General features: G+C 39.0%; 1 protein-coding gene across 1 annotated transcript in view; it reads left to right on the top strand.

Moving 5' to 3' along the window:
* Positions 1 to 19,288, top strand: part of cfap20dc (CFAP20 domain containing) — a 38,264-nt gene extending 18,976 nt beyond the window's left edge. Inside the window, exons 14-17 of the mRNA XM_037679791.1 lie at positions 2,423 to 2,662; positions 14,161 to 14,222; positions 18,200 to 18,294; positions 19,170 to 19,288. Of these exons, the coding sequence (XP_037535719.1) occupies positions 2,423 to 2,662; positions 14,161 to 14,222; positions 18,200 to 18,294; positions 19,170 to 19,288 (516 nt within the window). The remainder of the gene's footprint in view (positions 1 to 2,422; positions 2,663 to 14,160; positions 14,223 to 18,199; positions 18,295 to 19,169) is intronic.
* The last annotated feature ends 1,988 nt before the right edge of the window (positions 19,289 to 21,276 follow it).

Consider the following 21,276-nt stretch of genomic DNA (forward strand, 5'->3'; position numbering starts at 1 on the left):
GCTGAGTGATATCGCAGCATCATTCATCATTGCAGCTCCTCACCGCTGATTTGTGCCAACTCCAACAGTCAGCATGCAGTGACGGCTTTGAGTGAAATGTTGTCAAAGAAATATGACAAGGAGTTTGTTTCCCCTCCTGCAGCTTCTATGTATTGACTACCATTGATTTACCACCAGGGCAACACCAGGCTAACTTGTGCTTTCTCTGACAAATCAAGTTACCATATACTCCTGATGTATGCTCAATGATCCAGGTAGATAGATCTAGGTGTGACTCCACTCGACTCATCTTATCGGTTCTTCTCAGGTGTAGTGGTTTGCTCACTGTGACTTGTTTCCCCACCCTGTGGGCGGGATCGTCAATGCTAAGTGCGTGGTATTTTAACAGGTCGTTGTGTTCAAGCCACTCAGCCCATTGTGGTACTTGATCACCCTACAATTGGATTTCAATTTCTTTAGCTTATCCTGGCACTGCTTATAAGTCTGGATGTAGCCATGCTGCACCATCATCTCTGATATCTCTCTGTAAATGTGTTGATTTATTGAGACAGCGTCCAGCTCATGCTGAATCCTAACATCAGCCAGTAAAGTTCAAAAGGTCTGTACTTAAGCAATGGTCCACTGCACTATCCATCCATCCATTCATCCATCCATCCATTATCTTTACCTGCTTCTTCCTTTTCAGGTTGTAGGGGGGGGGGGGTCTCCGGTGCCCATATCCAGCTGTGCGAGAGGCGGGGTACACCCTGGACAGGTCCATTGCATGGCCACATAGAGACAAATGAGACAAACAACTGTTCACTCTCTCACTCACACCTAGGGGCAATTTAGAGTTACCAATCAGACTAACATGCATGTTTTTGGTCTGTGGGAAGAAACCTGAGTACTCGGAGACAACCCATGCATGCACAGAGAGAACATGCAAATTCCACCCAGAAAGCCCCCCAGGCCGGGATTTGAACCAGGGCGACCTGCTCGCTCTACCAACTGCACCGCCTTGCTGCCCTCCACTAAACTATTTTTGGAGATTCCATACCAGAAACTAGCAAAAACAAGACACATTTAACACGATCAGAGAGGAAACGTGGTTCAGATGTAGTTTGAAGTTTTGCTGTGCGGGTCATCCAGCAACGTAGCTCTGTTGGTCAATCAACTGCTGCTGTCTGATTATGTCAAAATCATCACCTCAGAGCAGTTTGCTTGGAAGCACAAATGATGAGCCAATAAACCAGGATGAGTGGGGGAGTGTACCGGCAGTGAGCAGGCCCTTAACTGGTGCAGTGTGGTGCAGAATGGAAGAGTGTAGAGACAGTGGCAGCAAAATCCCATACCAAGGTTGAGTCAGGTCCATCAGATGGGTTCTTTATTGAAATGTTTCATCTTTTATCAAAAAGATTTCTTCAGTCTAAGGAACTGCAAGCTAATTCAGTCTTATAAGCAGCACTTTCGCGCAGTGGATCAACCAGTTTGCTGTTGACACTCAAAACTGAAACATTTGTTTTCTAACCATGATGTCTCAGTGGCTTTCAAACCCCAAAATACATTATGGTAAATACTGTTTCATCCCAAAGATCCAGTCCCCCGGCACAAACAGAGTAATATTGTGTATGCTGTTAAGTGCCAGGAGGGCTGTGATCAGTCTTACATCGGGGAAACAAAACAGCCACTGGCTAAAATGATGGCCCAGCACAGAAGAGCAACATCATCAGGCCAGGATTCTGCAGTCTACACTCATCTCCAGGCCAGTGGTCACTCTTTCAGGGGTGAAGATGTTCACATCCTTGATAGAGAGGAACGATGGTTTGAGAAAGAAGTAAAGGGAGCCATCTTTGTGAAGAAAACCCACCTGTCGTTAAACAGAGCCGGAGGCCTCCGTGTTCATCTGTCCCCCTCTTACAATGCTGTTATTGTTAGTATCACTCAGCCACTGTAAATAGCAAGCAGCCATCAGGGCACTAAAGATAAATTGTTAGGCTGATGGTCCTGCTTTTGCATGTGAACAACTAATTTTAGCTCTCACCAGCAAACTGGCTGATCCACTATGAGAAGGTGCTGCTTATAAGACTGTTTGCTAACAGCTCCTCAGACTGAAGATCTTTTGGATAAAAAATGACATGTTTCAACAAAGATGGATCGGTCCAGAGGACCTGATTCAACCTTGTTAGATTCATCTATCTGGATTATTGAGCATCACATACATCAGGACAAGTTACCACAGAGTTTTCTAAATCAATAGATCCAACGTTAAAAGAGGGTCAGAATATTAGTGCATGCCCACCACTACCTTAATGTCTGTCTGACATCTTGAGCTGTGGTTAAGGTTTTTATTTCTTTATTGTCTTAAAATAAAACTAACAACAAAATACTTTAGATGGCTTCCAAATATCTGCAAATAAATGTTCTCTGTTTTATGGGTTTGAAGGAAAAAGAAGATGTGATGCTGAAGACTGTTTATTCAAGTCATTATGTCCAACAACTGCATGGCAGCTCACAGATGTATGAAGATGATGATGAGGAACTCCGAATGCTGGCTAGCCTGAAAAGAGAGCAGGAAGAAGAAGAATGCAGAGCTGTGGGCCTCAGTGCATCTCAGATCCAGCAGTGTGATGTCAGCATCAGCCTGAGCAGTGACGACACCTCAACCTGGACCCACATTTCCATGGTATGTACTGTCATGCTCTGATACACTTCTTCAGTTATTGTTAACTGTTCACTAACAAGCCGCAGATGTACAACACGCTCTTAGAACCATTGGCAGTTTGTCCTTCTCGTTGTCTTTTCTTAGAAATATTTTCTTTGACCCTGGTTGATCCCGACTCTTGTTCACTTCCATTTCAAGCCCTAACTTATGCCACCCTGAAGTGCTAATGCACCTTTTTCTCTAGAAAAAGTTCTCAGTTTTCTGCATTTTAGAAGCTTGTAAAGCTAGTACCACATTTATTGGCCTTTTTCAGCTTTTAAGAGTACACTGGATTAATATCTATAGCACCCTCAGTGACTGAAAATTATTTAGGTCATTTGAAATTATCCCCAGAAGTCTTTACAGAATTCAAAGATGGTTCAGTTTGCTCTTGGCAATTGAAGGTCATTATATTATGGAGCATTAGCATATGCACGATGCACTTATGAAGATAGAGCTCTGCTGGGTTCACTGTAGAATCCCCAGTGAATACATTTATCATAAATGTTTGAGCTCTAGGGCTGTTACTAGCTCTGTACGTGCAGGTATCTTTAAAGTTCTGGGATTCAAGATGCACATAAATAGTTGTGTTGCTACAGGGATTGTTATCATGTGGTTCTCTTGAAGACTTGGTGATTTGGTCACCAGTAAAAAGAAAAACAAGTAGAGCTGGGTGCAGTTTTCATTGGGGGTCAGAAGAGATTTTTAAACTGATCCTAAGTCAGGTGTAGTGTTAAAAAGTGTAAATATGCACAGTATGGCAACAGCACCACCAACAGTATATAATGAAAACACTTTCAAGGAATGCAAATACACACATAATGTGTAAAACTTTTAAAAACTGAAATGGATTTGGAGCCATGTTAATAACTACACAAATAAATTATGTTAAAATAATATAATTCAAAGGTTGACTAAACAGATAATTAACAAACCTAAATAAAAAAAGTCACTCATTGGAAATGACAGGCCTTTTCTTGTCCCTAGGTGCTGTGATTTCAGTGGTCCCCACTGCTGTCATTCAAGCTATTGTTGCTGGTTTTCTTGCTTCAGCAGCCACTGTAACAGCCTCGACAAAATTTCACCCCTAGGTGATTGTGTGCTAGGCTTGCATAACTTGGCGGAACGCAGAAAAGTCAACTTGTAGATTGAGTAGTTGTGTGAAATTAGATTTTATGTATGCATGTGGTCGCTGACTTCATAGTTATTCTGTGTAGGCACAGAAAATACCTATGAGTGAGGAAAGAAGCATCATGTGTGAATTCAGATTTTTCCAAACACTTAGACCTACAAATGAGTCACAGACAGAAAATATGAAAAATAACACAAAATGAAGCTTCTTTAACATTTTTAGTATTATTTTCCCAAGTGTATTGTTTTCTTTCTTGAAACAAGAATTGTTTGCAGGGGAATTTTCGACAATTGCAAAGATTTCAATTCAGACATTCCTTTCTGTCAGAAAAGGATTGGTAGGGAACTTCATCCTACCACCTCATCAAAAAGCAATTTCACACACGTAGTGTAGACTAAAAATCCCAAAACAAGCTTGCAACTTGTAGCTTGATAGAAGCACAACAAGCTCACACCAGCACTCAGTGTCCAGGTGATCTTCTTCTACAAAGAGGCTTTTCTTTGTTTGATATGAAAATGTCTGTCTGACAAATCCTGCCACAAAATCTCGGGATAGACAACTTCTACTCCAGTTTCTTTACCTGGGTTGCATTTTCCACTTTTATAATTTATTGGCTGAAAAGTAGCAACAACAAGGACAAAAGAGCCTCTATTAAAAAAAAAGGTCTCAGCTTTTCACCCTCAAACAATCCGATCAACTAGACAAAGAATGTAAATGATTTGACAACAAAATTTGGAACAGCACTATTTCTCTGCAGGCTGTCATGCACAGCCAAAATAATATTATCTTTTGTAACAACCTAAAGGCTGCAAAGTGTAACCCTTATGTTACTTTTATATTTAAATAGTTTAATGTTACATTTTGCTGGTAAAAACAGCCTAAAGATCTAAACATCTGCATTATTTAAATATGCTTAATCAAATAGGGTAGCAATATTCTGGAGCTTATCCCAGCCTAATTTTGATTGGAGGTGGAGTACATCCTGGACAAGTTGCTAGTCTCTCTTAGAGCCATCCCAACAAGCAGTCAGAAAATCACTCACGGCCCATTTAGAATCACTAATTAACCCAACATGATTGTCTCTGGGTTTGGATCCCTTGTCTTAAACCAGAGTCCCATGAGAAAACCCACACATACTCGGACAGGAAAGGCACAGAGATGCCAACTGGCCAGTATGTTCAAGTTCAAGTTTATTGTCATTTGCATAACATGTGGTACATGAGGTGGAACAAAATTATGTTCTTGGGGTCCCAGCTACCAAAAATAGCAACAAAAAATAAAGTATGAAAAGAAACAGTATATAAAAATCCAAGATATTCAAGGATTCAAGGTTCTTTATTTGTCATTCGCACCACATGTGGTACATGTGGTGGAACGAAATTGTGTACACAGGGTCCCAGTTAGTTACAGCCAACAAAAGTATAAAATGTAAAAAAAAAAAAAAAACAGTAATAAGATCTAAGATATGAACTAAGAAAAATGTTAAATAAAAATATCCTAAGCACTAGTAGTATAAGAACAATACACCTAACAGCAGCACATTAAGATATACGCTAAATGAACGCCAAACGGTACGATAAAAGATCTAAGATATACGCTAAACACTAATAATGTAAAACAATACGGCGTAACAACAGCAGTCCGTACATGTCAAGTCCAGGACTGTCCTGCTATGAGGCAACATTACTATCCATCACCTGCTGCCCCACCAAGCTAATGAAACAAGAACAAGCTCGCTCAAGGCTTTATTTAAAATAATAAACAAATTATGTTCCAGATAAATGTTACATTCTGAAATTGTTAGTGAGCTGTTATCACCCTTAGCGTTCTGCATTGTCATAAAAAATGGGAACATTTTATTCTAAAACCTTGATCTAAACATTTCTGACTGTATCTCTGTTTCACTGATGTGCTATACAGTCAAGGACACATGCGTCTTACAGAGAAACAAAGTGATGAACATATAGTGAAGCAGCTCTGTACTTAAATTAGATCATCCTCTTTGCATTTCTTGTCGCATCAAAGCGAGAATTATTTTTATACGCTAAACAATTTTATTTTGAAGGCTTCCATTGAGACTTAAAAAATGTAGTTTTACTGAAAAACAAAGGTCCACCTCTACCTCTCAGCTTGTAAATGTGCTGTGCCAGATGTACATTAGAGGTAAACATTAGAAAATGTGTGCACAGAAGAAGGAAAAGGAAAAGTGCCACTAGAGAGGAGCTGAACCACCAGCCGTCTCCTGTAAACAGCCTTGATTAAAAAGGCACTGAGGTAAACAGTGATTATCAGGCACTGTGTGGCTGAACATGTTTGCCAGTAGGCTGGTGCAGCAAAATGTAAGAACTAAATATTTTTAACAGTTACAAGCATTTTAAAATTAATCCTTTACTTCCACAACGTCTAGTTTAGTAACAGAAATTACATAGTTTAGTGCAGTGCCAATCAAAGGCAAATAAAACTCTTAACTCTCTTTTGATTGCTGGAGAGCCAAGTGATACACCTAACAAGGCTTTAAAACACAAAAGTGGAAATGAGGGGGAGTGGTAATAATCTGGAGATCCAGATTTTTTTTAAGAGCACACCAGCATTATGATTCAGAAAATCGAAATGTCAGCTCTAAAAGCCAGTCATCTTGTATGCAGTTCTCTGAGAAGCTATACTGTAAGTTGTGTTTCTGCCAAGACATCAGTGACTGCCAAACTACAGGCAGCTGAAGTTGCTGTATTGAACTTTCAAACCACACTTTGCTTTGTCAGGCCAAGAATCGGTGTTTGTTCAAAATAAACGATGCACTTCTTTTAGCAGCAGATTCACTTCTGGTTCTTTTAAGCACAAGTGCTTTCGTTGACATTCTAGTTCATGCAAGTTGCAGTGACCACAGCGACTAGTAAGTTTTAAATTTCATTGGTATACAGAAAGGAAGGGGTTCCTGTATTTTCAATGGCACTCTGCAGGTAGCCCATCATCATCAGTTCATATTACCTGCAGAATTCCACAGGGAGCAATTTTTGTTCCCGTCTGCAGAATTACATAAAGACGGCAGTGGGTCACACAAATAGCCAAAATTAAATCAAGCAGTGCGAAGACTACAGCTCCAGTGTGTCTGCTTCTTCATCAAAGTCATGTAATAAAATAGCCCTTAACAGGTATAGCTCTCAAAGAGACTCCTGAGGCTTTAATGTGGTCTTTAGCTCCGACAAAATGAAAAACCCCATGTGTCTTATACCTGAATGTTTATCTGTCTGTATCTCTTCATTTTTACTGCAGTGGTTGTAGTTCTAAATTGTGAAGCAAATTATTATTATTTCATTATTATTTTAAAGAATCCTTGACCCTGCTTTTGTTGACCTTTCATTGCTCCTTGCTCCTTTCGCTTTACCTACTTCAATATTACCATAATTTCCGAACTATAAGCCGCTACTTTTTTCACATGCTTTGAACATTGTGGCTTATACAATGATGCGGCTAATTTATGGATTTTTTTTTAATACAAGCTAACGAGCTTCATGCTGCCAAAACATTTAGCCTCTTCACACCTGTGCGCTCACATAGCTGCCCATTACACATCTCTCTTGGGGGGTGGGTCCTTGTGACTCAAGGAGACTACCTTGGGGCGGCTGTGGCTGAGTGGTTAGAGCAGTCGTCCTCCAATGCAAGAGTTGGAGGTTCAAATCCACCAACAGTCACATGCCAAAGTGTCCCTGGGCAATACACTGAACCCCTCATTGCCTCTGATGTGTGTCCCATCGGTGTATGAATGAATGTGATAAAGCTCTGATTAGTCTCTTTAGAATGATTTGTTCAATTAGCTTTGTAGAGATCTAGTAGAGTGCTGCATGAATGGGTAAATGAGGACACAGATTGTGTGGTAAAGCGTTTTGAGTATCTTGATCAGATAGAAAGGTGCTATTTAAATACAGTCAATTTACCTGTATAAATAAAGGTTAAAAATAATAATAAAATCTGACCAATGAAATTACCAAACAGGTCACAGTGGACCAATGAAATGGGGAGGGGAGACCAATGAAATGGGTTATCTCCTCCCCTCCCCTTTGTGTCCCCAGGGAGGAGGGAAACGAAGTACAAGCTGTCCTCCATCCTACTGCATAGGAGGAAAGTGAAGATATGACTTACTGGTAGGCTACTGTATGCATATATATATATATATATATATATATATATATATATATATATATATATATGTATATATATAATAAATTGCTATATGTTGTCATCATTGTATGTTCCCATACAAAGATGAAAATGTTTCTCTGCATTAACCCATCGCATCTGGGATACATCCAGGTGGAGCAGTGGGTAGCTATGTAAGTGCTCAGTGAGAAATTCGAGATTATGTGTCCTGCTCAGAGACACCACGAGATATGCAATGAGCAGGGGATCGAACCCAGGACCTGAAGGTCCTGAGTCGGCTGCCCTGCCCCTACACCATCTCGGCCCCCATATGTATACACGTGTGTGTATATGTATATATACATATACATATATGTACGTGTGTGTGTGTGTGTGTGTGTGTGTGTGTGTGTGTGTGTGTGTGTCCAATAGTGACACCTGCGGCTTATAGACAACAAAAACAAAATAATAGTTTTTTTATTTCAATTTAGTGGGTGCAGCTTATATTTGGGTGCGCTCAATAGTCCAGAAATTACGGTGTATTAAACTTATTTTTTTAATTATATTATGCACCCCCCTCCCCCCCTCCCACACTCACACACACACACAAACAATCAAAAATTACATTTTTATTATTTGTATTTTTAGCCTGTTACTAAAGTGTTCAGCACAACAAAGACAAAGTTGAACTATTTGCTCTGGTCTAATCAGGGTAGAAAAGGATACACATAAATTATAGATTTGAAAAAAATATATATATTTTTTTTTTGTCAAAATTGTCTCTGGCTCTTGTGTGCTGGCCATTAGAAGTAACGTGACACGGTGGTATACCAGGCAGAGGAGCTGATATTCTGTAGTCTTTCCACATTATGTTCCTCTCGTTGCATATAATGCATACCTGAGGGACATGTTCCAGAAAGATAAAAATTACTTTATGGATAACAAACAGCGTACCATCTGATCTTGTATCGCCACAAACAGGAGTAAAGATGCAAAGTATACGGTGTTGTGTTATTCCTAAAGCAGCAACCTGTACTGCAACAAAAGTACACTTTGACTGTTATATTTAAAGCTTCTAGCTCTGGTTTGTCCTCACCGCAGGACAGCATGAGCAAGTGCCAGAAGGCAGTCATTTGAAGCCCCTATGTAAAACATGGGTGGGTTCCTGCCAGGCAAAGTGTGATTTTCAGTGTGCTTGCTGATCATGCAGAAAGGTCAGGGACCAGAGAGGCTGGAAGTGTTCATTTTGCTCTGGAGCTTCTTGTTTTACTCAGTGAAAGGTTTTTACTGATGATTTGAAAGTCTTTGAACACTGGCACAGCTTGTTTGTTTATAGCTGTTTACTCAAAAATAATGTTAATACTTAGACTCAGTTTTCATTCTAGAGTACTGAGAAATTAAAGCGTTTATTTATTTTTTATTATTTATTCATCTGCTCAAATGTACTGGACTATTCACTCAAAAAATGTTTCATGGACAGAAATGGATCGTTTCTTTGTTTTTATTCATCACTTACAGTTTTTTTTTTTTTTTTTTTTGAAGGCTGTTCCTGTAAATATACAACATGCAGGCAAGCAAGCTCTCATGCAAGTGCAAGAAAAAAACAGGTCATTCCTAAGCTGCAAAAACAAGTCAAATCCCATAGAGAGACACCAGAAATGTTGGGAATGGCCATAACAGCTTGGCGCATCCTCTGAAAAAAAAAAAGAACATGCATTGTTGAGCTCAGTAACATTAAAAGACCTTGACGTCCACTGAGAACAGCTGTGGTGGAAGAAGAGGAATCATTTTAGCAGTAAAGCAACTCCCTTCACTAAATCCTGTTAAGTGAAAAACACCCTGTAGAGCTGACTGACAGATCAGTATCAACACATTAAACTTCATCAGAGCAAACACCGACAGTTCATCTCAAGTCATTCCGAAACCTTTCCTCGAGAAAGGGAAAATATTCAACTTAAACTAAAGAAACTGCATTTTCTGCAACAATGCAGTGAGAGCTGAATGACTACTGAAATTTACTGACAAACTGACACGGAGGTTTTAAAGCAAAGAAAAGCAGAGCACTAGCTAAAAGGAGCAAACAAGCTTTAAAAAACAAAACTATAGTTAAAATCCAGAAGTGATTACTAAAAGAACACTAGCTAAAACTTCGAAGAAGGAAAATACTAGCTAAAAGCCAAAGGTAGCAAAATGGTTGTTAAAAACTGGACGTTCAAAAAAAAAAAAAAAAAATGTAGAAACGTTTCATCTTCCATCCGAAAGACTTCCTCAGTCTGAGGTGCTGTATTCAGCTCAGTCTTATAAATATCACCTTCTCAGAGTGGATCAACCAGTTTTGCTGCTGACAACCAAAACCAGCTGCTCACATGATCAAGAAGGACCATCAGCCTAACAATGGATCATTAGCACACTGATGAAAGACAAAACTTTTCCACAATTTGTTTGTTTTGATTTGGTTTTTTTGAACGTCCAGAGGACCAGATTTAACTTTTTTGGGATTTTTCTACCTGGATTATTGAGCATGCATCAAGATATTTTAGATAAAAGTTTTAAAAGATGAGCTAGATGCTAAAAACACTAAAAGACTGGCAAAAAGTAATAAATGGCTAGCCATGAGATAAATCTATCAAAAAATTAACTAAAAGCTAAAAGTAGCAAAACAGTAGCTAAAAGCTGCAAAAGACTAGCAAAGAAACTAAAAAGTAAAAGTAGCAAAGAGATAAAAATACAACAAATACAGTACGCAAAAATAAAATTTTCAAAGGGATTGAGCATATTTCAAAGTATTACTATGGGGTAGAGCGTCAGTAGGGCCTAAAAAAATTTGGCCCGGCCCAAGCCCATTAGGCATTGTCCGAACCGATCCGACCTGACTAATTAATTCTATTTAGAGACCCGAACCCAAAGTAAACCCGACACGTTATTTTAATCAAGCTTAAAATTAAAAGCAGCTACGAGTCAATGAAATCCTAACAGACCGAGGTGGTACCTTCATCCTCTGCCGCTTTTCCTCACTTCCATCCAGCCCTCCTTCAAGCAGCCCGCGCCACGGCCGAGGCGAGCTGGGCTGGAATCCAGGGAAAGGCAGCCGCAGCACGGCTCACCAGCCGGCTAAACAACCAGCTGTGACGCGCCAACAACAACATGCGTACCCGGGTCAAGTCGGCCATGGCCGGGTTCATGATAGTTTAAAAAAATGTATTTCAAAGAAAGGATGATATACGATTTCTTGTTTATTAACAAGTCACCAAATGGATATTAACATAAAAAACAAATAGCCTAAAAAAATCAACTCTAAAGATAGACTATTATACAGATGAACAAAAAAAAATTTTAGTGCAGAATTATTTGGAAAAATATAGAACAAGGCGGGCAGCACGGCGGCGCAACTGGTAGAGCTGCTGCCTCTCAGGGAGCAGGTCCTTGGTTCAAACCCCGGTCCAGGGGCCTTTCTGGGTGGAGTTTGCATGTTCTCTCCGTGCATGCGTGGGTTTTCTCCGGGTGCTACGGTTTCCTCCCACAGACCAAAAACATGCATGTTAGGCTGATTGGTAACTCTAAATTGTCCCTAGGTGTGAGTGAGAGAGTAAATGGTTGTTTGTCTCGTTTGTCTCTATGTGTCCTTGTGATGGACTTGCGACCCGTCCAGGGTGTACCCCGCCCCTCGCACAGTGATTGATGGACATGGGCACCGGCGACCCCCTTGACCCAAAATGGAATAAGCGGGTAAAGATAATGGATGGATGGATGGATAGAATAAGGCTATTTTAATTTAGACTAAAAGAAAGTCATGCAAAATTAACCTGAGCACGCTGTCGCTGATGACGGAGCAATTTAACCTACACCCACACTACACCACAGAATAAAACTGGTGTGCATGAAAAATAAATTGAAAAGGCCTAGATTCTACAACAATGCTTATGCTAATACTTTAATAAACAAAATATCTATAACAACAGACATAGATAAAGAATAACAGTAGCCTAAGGGAAACTAATATATTACGCAATCTTGAATTGCAACAATAATGGGAGTGATAAAGAACAATAAAAATTTTCAAAAACAAAATAAAACATGCATAGGCTACATAAAGCTGTTGTTGCGGGTCGTAGGCAGTCATATCAGCCACACAACCTCGCTTCTTCAGCTATGAACCTGCGAAATAACACTGATCTCAGATTTTGCACTGTGCTGGCTTTGTAGAGTGCGTTCTCCCGTTTTTAGCTTTTCTTTTATACTTTACTGCTCCTTTACGTCGCTTGTTGTGGGTCAAGTGCAAATCGTCAGATGTATCATAAGAGCAAAGCAGGGTGGGTGGGGCCACATGCACAATTGTTGCGCAATACGCCAGCGCTACTCTCCTTTTTCAGTCTGATTAACTGCTGCAACTACACTTTATTTTCTTTCTTTCCTCATCCTCAACATAGTAAACTTACTGCCTCCTCCTCTACAAGTAGATTAACACAATTTTATATTGTGCTTTCTCGTTTAGTTTTCTTTGTACTGTATGATTCGTAAAACCGCATCAAAAGCCCAAGACCGACCCGGCCCGCCCATCAAGCACATAATTTTGGCCTGGACATGGGCTCGGGTCAGAAATCGCAAATCTACTATGGGGTAAATATTTGTGTGTAAAGTGAAATATTTTGAAAAGTATAAAACTTACGAAATTCAAAAATCATAGCACTGAACAAGCTGAATGTTTTGATATATGGACAGCTAAACTAGCACAAAGTATACCAACATAGCTTGGGAGTGGTGGCGCAGAGGTTAGAGAGGTGGGCTTGTGATCCGAAGGTCGCCGGTTCACGCCCCGGCCCCGACAACATCAAAAATTGTGGGTGGGGTAGGTGAAACACCCACACTTGCCCCCACCCTCATTCGCCCCACTCTGGGCCCATGAGCAAGGCCCTTAACCCCACCATGTGCTCCCTAAACAGGTCTCTCTTGAAAATGAGTTCTCGTGGCTCAATGAGACTAACCTGGATAAATAAAGGCTAAATGAAAAAAAAAAAAAATAGCTAGACTGCAAATTAAACAAACAAACAAATAAATTGTACAGACACATAAACAAAGGGTGTGAATGCAGCATTCACACACGTAAAGAACAGTTTTTAAAGGACCGAGTAGTTTTAAAATAACATGTCTGAACAAATAAACCCCAAACTAAACAGAGCCAGTCTGATGTGTACAAAATGGGGTGAAGAAGGCTTGGAGACCATACATCATCTGTGGAACATGTGGAGATGGTGTGATAGCTGGGACATGCATGGCTTCCACTGGCACTGGGTCACAAGTGTGTATTGATGATGTGATAGGCCGAAGCAGTCGGATGAGTTATTAAGTGTATAGAGATATACTGTCTGCTCAGGTTCAGCCAAATTGAATAACGCCGCTTCATGGAGCAGATGGACAGTGGTCCAAAACATATTGCAGAAGAATCTCATAAGGTATTTTAAAGCAAAAAAAAAAAAAAGAGGCAAATCAATCATTTGGTCTCAGCCATATTGAGCTGTATTTTTACTTGCTGAAGACTAAAGACAAAAAGACCCACAAACAATAAACAGCTCCAGACAGCTGCAGTAAAGCCTGGCAAAGCATCACAGAAGAGGAAACCCATTCTTCTGGGATGTTCATTAGATCCTGACTTCAGGCAGTCAGTTTCACCAGAATTTTCTCAATATTGCTATAAAAGGCAGAAAACTGGAGTACCCAGAGGAAATCCACACATGCACAGGCGAAGCATGCAAACACCACACAGAAAGACCTTAGTGAACTCAGATTTTAACCTGAAACCTTGCTGTGAGGCGACAGTGCAGACCACCACACCACTGTGCAGCCTCCTTATTCACTCTAAGGGTTCTGAAATTGCATTTGAATTTTGCAAAGATTCTTTTTGTGTGTGCACATGAGTGGCTAAATGCCTCGTGACAATTGCTTGTCAAAAACTGGCACTTTTGTGTTTGGAGGCATCAACATTTGACAAGTAATGACCTTCATTAGTCATTCTTAGCATAAAAAATGATTTCAGTCTTGACATGAGGTAAGTGCACATCTTTTTTTTTCTAGCTCTCTTTGTGTCATAATCACATTCTTAGTAGTCTTTTCAATACTATGAATATGAATAAATAATTATTAAAATGTATCGAAATGTGTTGAGGTTGAGTGTTGGTGACATTTGAAAACATCTTGTGACTTTTCTGTCCCCATCTAGCCAGCAAATCAGGGGTTTCACTATCAAAAGGAAATGAACCCTTTGCTTCAGTCAAACCCAAGGTAATAAAAAAGCATCCATCACACCATAAATCAGCTTAAAATATGTATATTTAGAATAAAATGTTTACTAGCAATAGTTTTTTTACATTTCTTTCTGTTTTGGATGTCCTTGTGTCTGGCTGTATAGACCAGGGCTATTCAACTACATTTTTTAGGGGGGCACAGTTACTGAAAGCCAAGAGCTCAGGGGCTCATCCAGAAGTTATTGTCATTAAGTAAGTTTGTTTTATGGTTTAAAATCTAGTTTTATTTTAAATGAATCCACTGGTGGGCTGAACCGAGTTTATCCGTGAGCCTGATTTGGTCCCTGAGACGCCAGTTGAATAGCCCTGGTATAGACATTAGTTCCCTTTAACTGGCATGTTAGCTTACTCTTTTAGATATTAGTTTAATGAATAAGGTAAACGTTGAACAAACTGCAAGCATCACTGATATTTGACTTAAAAAAAAGTTTAGTTTGTGTTTGGATTAGGTTTTATATCCCAAAAATATTCAGTGAGATAGAAATTCCTAACTAGATGGTAACGAGGGGCTGCAGTGTTTACACTAAATGTCAGCTGTCAGATGAATGCGTAGACTGGGGCTTATCTTGCTCTCAGATGGGTACAAATAAACTTTGAGTGTGTCAGGTGCCGAGCTTTTCTTCTCCCACAACGGCTGTTGTCATTTTCACGATGACATTTTTTTTTTTTACTGCTTATTACGCTTATCTCTGGAAATGATTTAATATTCGCTGCAAAAGTCATGGCAGAAGTTAGACTTAAGGTTTATAAATAAAAATACAAGTAATTTACCTGTTAATTTCTACACACAGGAAAAAAATGATGTGGGTTTCAAAGGCTAGCAGCCAAAAGACAGGTTGTTATTCTTCCCTGCAGGTTAACGCCAACTAAACTTCTAACCTCAAGAAAAAAGAAAAAAGTTAAGTAGATTATTTTATGCTGGAGGAGAGACAATAATTTCAAGTGCTTTGGCTGACACTAACTTCATGCAAGCACCGAGTTAAGCAGAATTCACCTTTTAACCACAAAAGCACCTAATAGACGTTAATGACAAGGTTGGGTTAAAATATAATAAGATTTTTGTATTGGTAAAAGAAAAAAACAACTTTTTTTTCTTTTACCAGCCATGTAGCTTGTGTTTGAGATTTGTAGAATTCAAGAAAAGATGAAATAAAAGCATATAATGTTCATGAAAGCCAAATTTGTTTTTATATTTGTCCTTAGAGGAAAGTCAGCTCATAGACTCGAGCATCTTTTGAAACGGCTTCAAACACTGCTCTAAAACCTTCATCACTTTCTTCAATAGAAATATTTATAATAGAGAATAATAAATAAAAACTATCTATCATGTGACAGTACAGACTTTGACTGAATCCCTGCACCTGTCTAGAGGCTGTACCGCCGTGTACTGTTTATCCATCTCAGCGCCCTGCTGTGGCGGTGTATGAATGGATTCAGTTGTCCTTGGAGGCTTCTGGAGACATTACATCGCCTCGCAGCCTGCTAATGCACAGACGCACCTCTGTGCTTGTCCGTCTCTTTACGGGCGTACACATCCATGTGGTGTATTACAAAGGAAGACAAAGAGATTGCATCACAGATCCGCTTCTCTTAATTATGCAGCCGCCTCCTTCTCAACACTTGTGATTTATTGATGAAAAGCACGGCACCCCTTTGAGAACATGTGTTGACTAGCACGGGTTTAAACAGTGTTTGTCTTAGAACCGCTTAGAACTGATGTAGAAAAATCCAATCAACAGCAGGATAGATGTTTACTTTTTGTTGTGCTTGACTAACATAACCATCAGATTGCCCGTGCAGTAAAAGGATGTTCTTGGATTGAACGTCCACTGAAATGAATATTATTGACTACCACCTCAAGCAAGCAGCTCTGCAGCTTCCACAGCTGTAATACTGAAATTAGACTTAGGGACATGGCTTGATTTACATATTAAACAGCAGCTGCACAGGATTTGTTGTTGTTTTCTTCTTTCATCAGAAACCCTTACAGTGAATGCTATCACTGTGGGCTTTTGGAGCATCCTGGCACCGCTGCAAAGCTTTCTCTTTGTCCAGAGCCACAGCTTCCTTGACAACTAAAATGCACAAAATAGTTTCTGTGCCTAATGTTGCCATGGCTTTTAAAACAGTTTAACATGTGGTGTATCCTCTGTAGCAGCATAGCATTTTGACATGGGCTTGGTAATTCAAGTTCAAGTTTCTTTATTGTCATTCGCATCACATGTGGTACATGAGGTGGAACGACATTGCGTACTAAAGGTCCCAGTTACATCCAAAAATAGAAAAAATATAAAGTATAAAAATACGCAGTATATAAAGAGCTAAGATATAACTAAGAAATACGCTAAACAATACGTTGAAAGATCTAAGATATATGATAAGCACTAATAATGTAAAATAATACGATATAGTGGACAGCAACAATTGTGTCGGACTTTGGGTCGTACAAAAACACCTCTGTGTCAGACTGGCTGTATCATAAAAAGTGGTCTTACACAACATGCTATTGTGAACTATAGCAACATTGCTAAGGTGTAAAACAAACACAGTTTGGATTTTCTTTCTGTAAGCTGTTTGAAAAAATAAAACTTTTTCAATATAAGAAATTGCTTTACAAAGGCAGTGTATCTGTGCATGGTAAATGAAGCTGAAATACTTTCTTTATACCGGGTCTGTATTTGGATTGTAATAATTTTTTAAAATCCAAGAATTTAATCACTCTTGCCAAGTCCCACTTAACATTTTGAAGTCCAATTTACACCTCAGTAACAGGGTCTCTTGTCCTTTAAAATTGCTTCCATTAACTTTTGTACAATGTCCCTGCCTATCAAACAGAGAGAGGGATTTTTTGGAGTGCGGTAAATGCTTTTGTTAGCAGGAAAAATCAAAGCCTCGGTGGAGATAATGTGCCGTCTAACATATAAAGGGTGTAAAACCAAAAAAGGAAGGGGAAAAAAAAAATCACCATTAAATACATGAAATCAGTAAATAAAACAATGCATATTTTGTAAGTTTATTATAGGCATGTTATTTATATTCATTAATGTACCTCTTTATTTTTTGTTATTTAACATTTTTGTGTAGATATGTACATTTTGTGTTAATAATCAATATAATCTGTGTGGATTTGGTGCAAAGCTACTTTAACTTTAAGAATAAACGTATTTAAATTTCTACAGTGGTACCAAATTTACAGTCTTTTGACCTGGATGTTGTAAATAGAAGCCGTACACGCAATATGAACCTTTTGCTTTTTAAATGAAATGCTGTTTTCAGAGGGAATAACATTAGTGATCATTTCAATTCTGTTTGGTGAGACAGACCAACCAGAGATGAACATTTGACTTCCCTGCTGCGAGGCAAATATTGTACAGTCGATTATGCTGTAATTCTACATTTAATACGCTCTGGTTTGCTCTTATCCAGAGGCATAAGATGTTAATGGGTGATTGCACAACTGATGTATAGCCAAGAATGATTATGAATGCCTTTTAACAAATGAATCTTTCACTGCTCCCAAGTAATAATTCATCTTGAGATATTTCCCTCTCTGGCTGCAATCATTTACACCATGCTACAAGAGCAGTGTTTTTCATTTAGGGGAAAAGTGGCAGATGTATAGTCATACCACGGCGTGCATTGCAGGCAGAGAGGATACACTCATTTGGGGAGAAATGAAGTCATGCTCCCCGCAGAAACAGGCAAGGTTAAGACCCCTACTCTGTGCCTCAATGTGGATACTTGAAAGCCACAGCTGGAGTCAGAATTTAATAAGTGATCCTTCAGGTAAATCTGTGAGGCTTTGGGAGAAGTGGCTCAAGGACAATGGAATCATAGATGGGCTTCTGAGAGTGCATGATGATGGGACTCCATTGTTAAAATGTCATAGGCTAAGATGGTGAGTGTAATGGTATGTGTTGTCATGACTGTCTGGCTTTATGGTCTTTTCCCTAGAGAGTGGATGGACGTGCTCAGCCCTCCTATTATGCCTCCCAGCCAGCAGAGAAGGTCAGCCTACACACAGAACAATTTGGAAAGACTAGTCAGAGGTATGGTAACCTTCATTACAGTCCTTTTACCCCCGGACCGCCTTTTATGTCCTTGGGAGTTAGTAAGACAGCAAACAGACCCATGCTTTAACACTAGTTACACAAAAGCTAATGGAAACAGTCGCTGGTGACAAAGCTTTTAGAGATGTTACATTTCCGCCAAGGATGCGCCGCAAAGTGTGGTGAGGCAGCAAGTGAGAGTGTATCTAATTAGAGCTTAAAAAAAAAAAAAAAAAAACACCACGAGAGTGGAGATGTTTGTCCTCCACATAGGTCAGATGAGACAGACTCATTACAGGTCTGTGTCTATACTCACCACCACCACCACCACCAGACACATCCTCAAGGTTAAATGATGAGACTTTTCTAGTTTACTACATCATTTTTAAACCCTTCACTTCATGTGTCATATAATTAGTTTTCATTATTGTTGCCCAAGTTTCAGGTACAAGCTCTCATCCCGATGCATTCCATAACCTTTAGTAGCATTTAACTGCCTGTCAATTTAACAGCTCGATTCATGTGCTTTAAGGTAGTGAGGGATTACAGGAATCTCTTTACAGTTTCATAATTTGGTACTGTGTCTGGGTGTCTTAGGGCTTGATTGATTAGGGAAAAAATGGCAGTGGCAGAAAACTTTTAAATCCACATGAGTCTGAAGGTCACCTAACCACCAAGCTTCTAATTCCATTTTATTTAAAGCCGACAGAGTAGGGTTTTCTGGCATGGCAAATTTTGTCTATAATAAAAAATAAAAAGTAGAATAAATCATACATTCATCTTTTTATCTGTGCAATCTTGTTTCATTTTTATATTTTGAACATAAAAGGTTTCAGAGTGGTTTTTTTTTTGTTTTTTTTTTGCCTTTAATACAGGAAAGGATGGGCTGGTGAAAGAAGAGGAGAATGAAGATGAATATTTGAAACTGCTCTATGATCCTTGCCTCAACTGCTATTTTGATCCTAAAACAGGAAAATACTATGAACTAACTTGAAGTTCATTAGAATCAGAAATAATAAACCACATTACCAGTAAATGAACTGCTTCGAGACTTTTTTTTTCTTAAGCCAAGCTTATTGCTCAAAAGCAGATTGCCCATTCATACAAACTCTTTCTGTGTTTTTGTTCTTGGAAACTATTGGCATCTTTGTGTTGCCATGTGTACTTTGTCATTCTAAGGTTTTGGGGAAACTTATTAAATCGAACGCTCGCCTTTATTCCAGGAATGTGATCATTCACTCGCACATCAGATGACAAAATGAGTTCTTTTTGAATAGTTTTGGCTAGGAAATGGATATGGAAGCTCTCTAAAAGAACTCACTGGAGCTTTTCTACATGAGGTGGATTTAATGGTATTTTTTAGTCAGAATTATGCAAAAACTCCTAAAATATGTTTCTGCGTGTTGTGTTTTTGTGGTATTTGGAATAAATGTTTTGACAAATGGACATGGTTCCAGTTTGTGTTTGTCTTTCTTTTTAAATTGGACAGTGTTGCTCAGAATACGGGGGAAGGTTGATTGATTTTAATTCATTTGAATGCATTTGAAATACTCCAGGCTTTTTCATGGCGTCTAACTGAAACAGAGCAACAGCAGGTGGGCTGCAGATGAGGCTGGCAGGTCTGTGAGCCAGTTTTGCCACAACGCTCGTCACACCTGAAGCAAATGTGGATATCAATTCATAATTTTGTGGCTGGTAACAATTACTGAGAAAATGAAACAATAAAAATTGGAAAACAACCGTTTTTGTGTTCACTTATTCCTAATTACACTAGATTTTGTTCAGTATCCCAGAGTGAAACATGATAGCATGTGCACAACTGGATTGTTTTTATGTTCAACATACAAGTTCATTCAACCTTTATTTATACAGGTTAGCTGAGTTGAGTTGCGAGGACTCACAAGTGAAACCTGTTTTAAACAAAGAACACAAATGAGGTACAGACAACAATAGACAATCATAAAAGCATATAAAATGAAAAGTCAATAAAAGAAATTAGATTTTTTTTTAAACAACACAAAAACTGCTACATTATAAAGCAATGTAAAACAGGAACATGTCTGCATGTTCCTGTTCCACGTTTCAAGTCAAGTAATAAGCATTATTTCTAATTTCAGTTTTTTGATTGATAGTGCAGGCCGTGAATCAGAAAAACCTCAAACCTAGAGTTAATAGTTTTAGAGATGTAATCTTCTCATGCCTGACAAAAGCTGGTGGTGGAGATTGCAGCAGGAGTCTGCTGAAGACCTGAACGTTACATAAGGAGCCGCCATGAATTAACCACAAGTCATACATTTTAAACATGAGCTCAATGTTTTATATCATAATGCCTGACTGCCTGAAGGATGTCAGGGGATCAGCTTGTGAATTTCACATCTCAAAGTTGAGCAGATGGGAGAACAGGGAGCCCGAAAATGGGCGTGGAAACTGACGTCAGAAACCCGGAAGTAAACAATCGCATTGCTTCGAAAGGTGAAGGGCAGTTTTATAAAGTATTTGAAATTGCTTTTAATCACGTGATTAAAATTAATCTTCACGATGAGAGGAGGTTAACAAATCTCTGAAGCTGTCAAAGATGTCAAAACCACAGGTAAACTATGTCGAGCTTTTAAAGTCACTAAAGTCGTTCACGGAACTTTGTTATTTGATAAAGCTAAAAAAGTCTGAGGTTAAATGGCTCAGGTGGTTTAACATTTAAAAAGAGTAGAAGCGCAAAGCTAGTCGATAAAGGTTTATGACACGAGAAGGTAAAGTTAAAACGATTTTGATGAACGTCGTTTTCACTGAACATTTATCGCTGGTTCAACTGGAGTCACTCAAGTTTCCAAATTGAGTTAAGTCCAGATCATTATGTCCTTAGATTTACATTAAAGAAGGCTGTGGGTCGTACATACAGGTTAGTGCAGCTAACTGAGAGGTGAAGATTATGTGAAGGTATATATATATATATATATATATATATATATATATATATATATATAT

Source organism: Nematolebias whitei, chromosome 7, assembly GCF_014905685.2.
Source record: "Nematolebias whitei isolate Nwh7 chromosome 7, NemWhi1, whole genome shotgun sequence".
NCBI classification, from domain to species: Eukaryota; Metazoa; Chordata; class Actinopteri; order Cyprinodontiformes; family Rivulidae; genus Nematolebias; species Nematolebias whitei.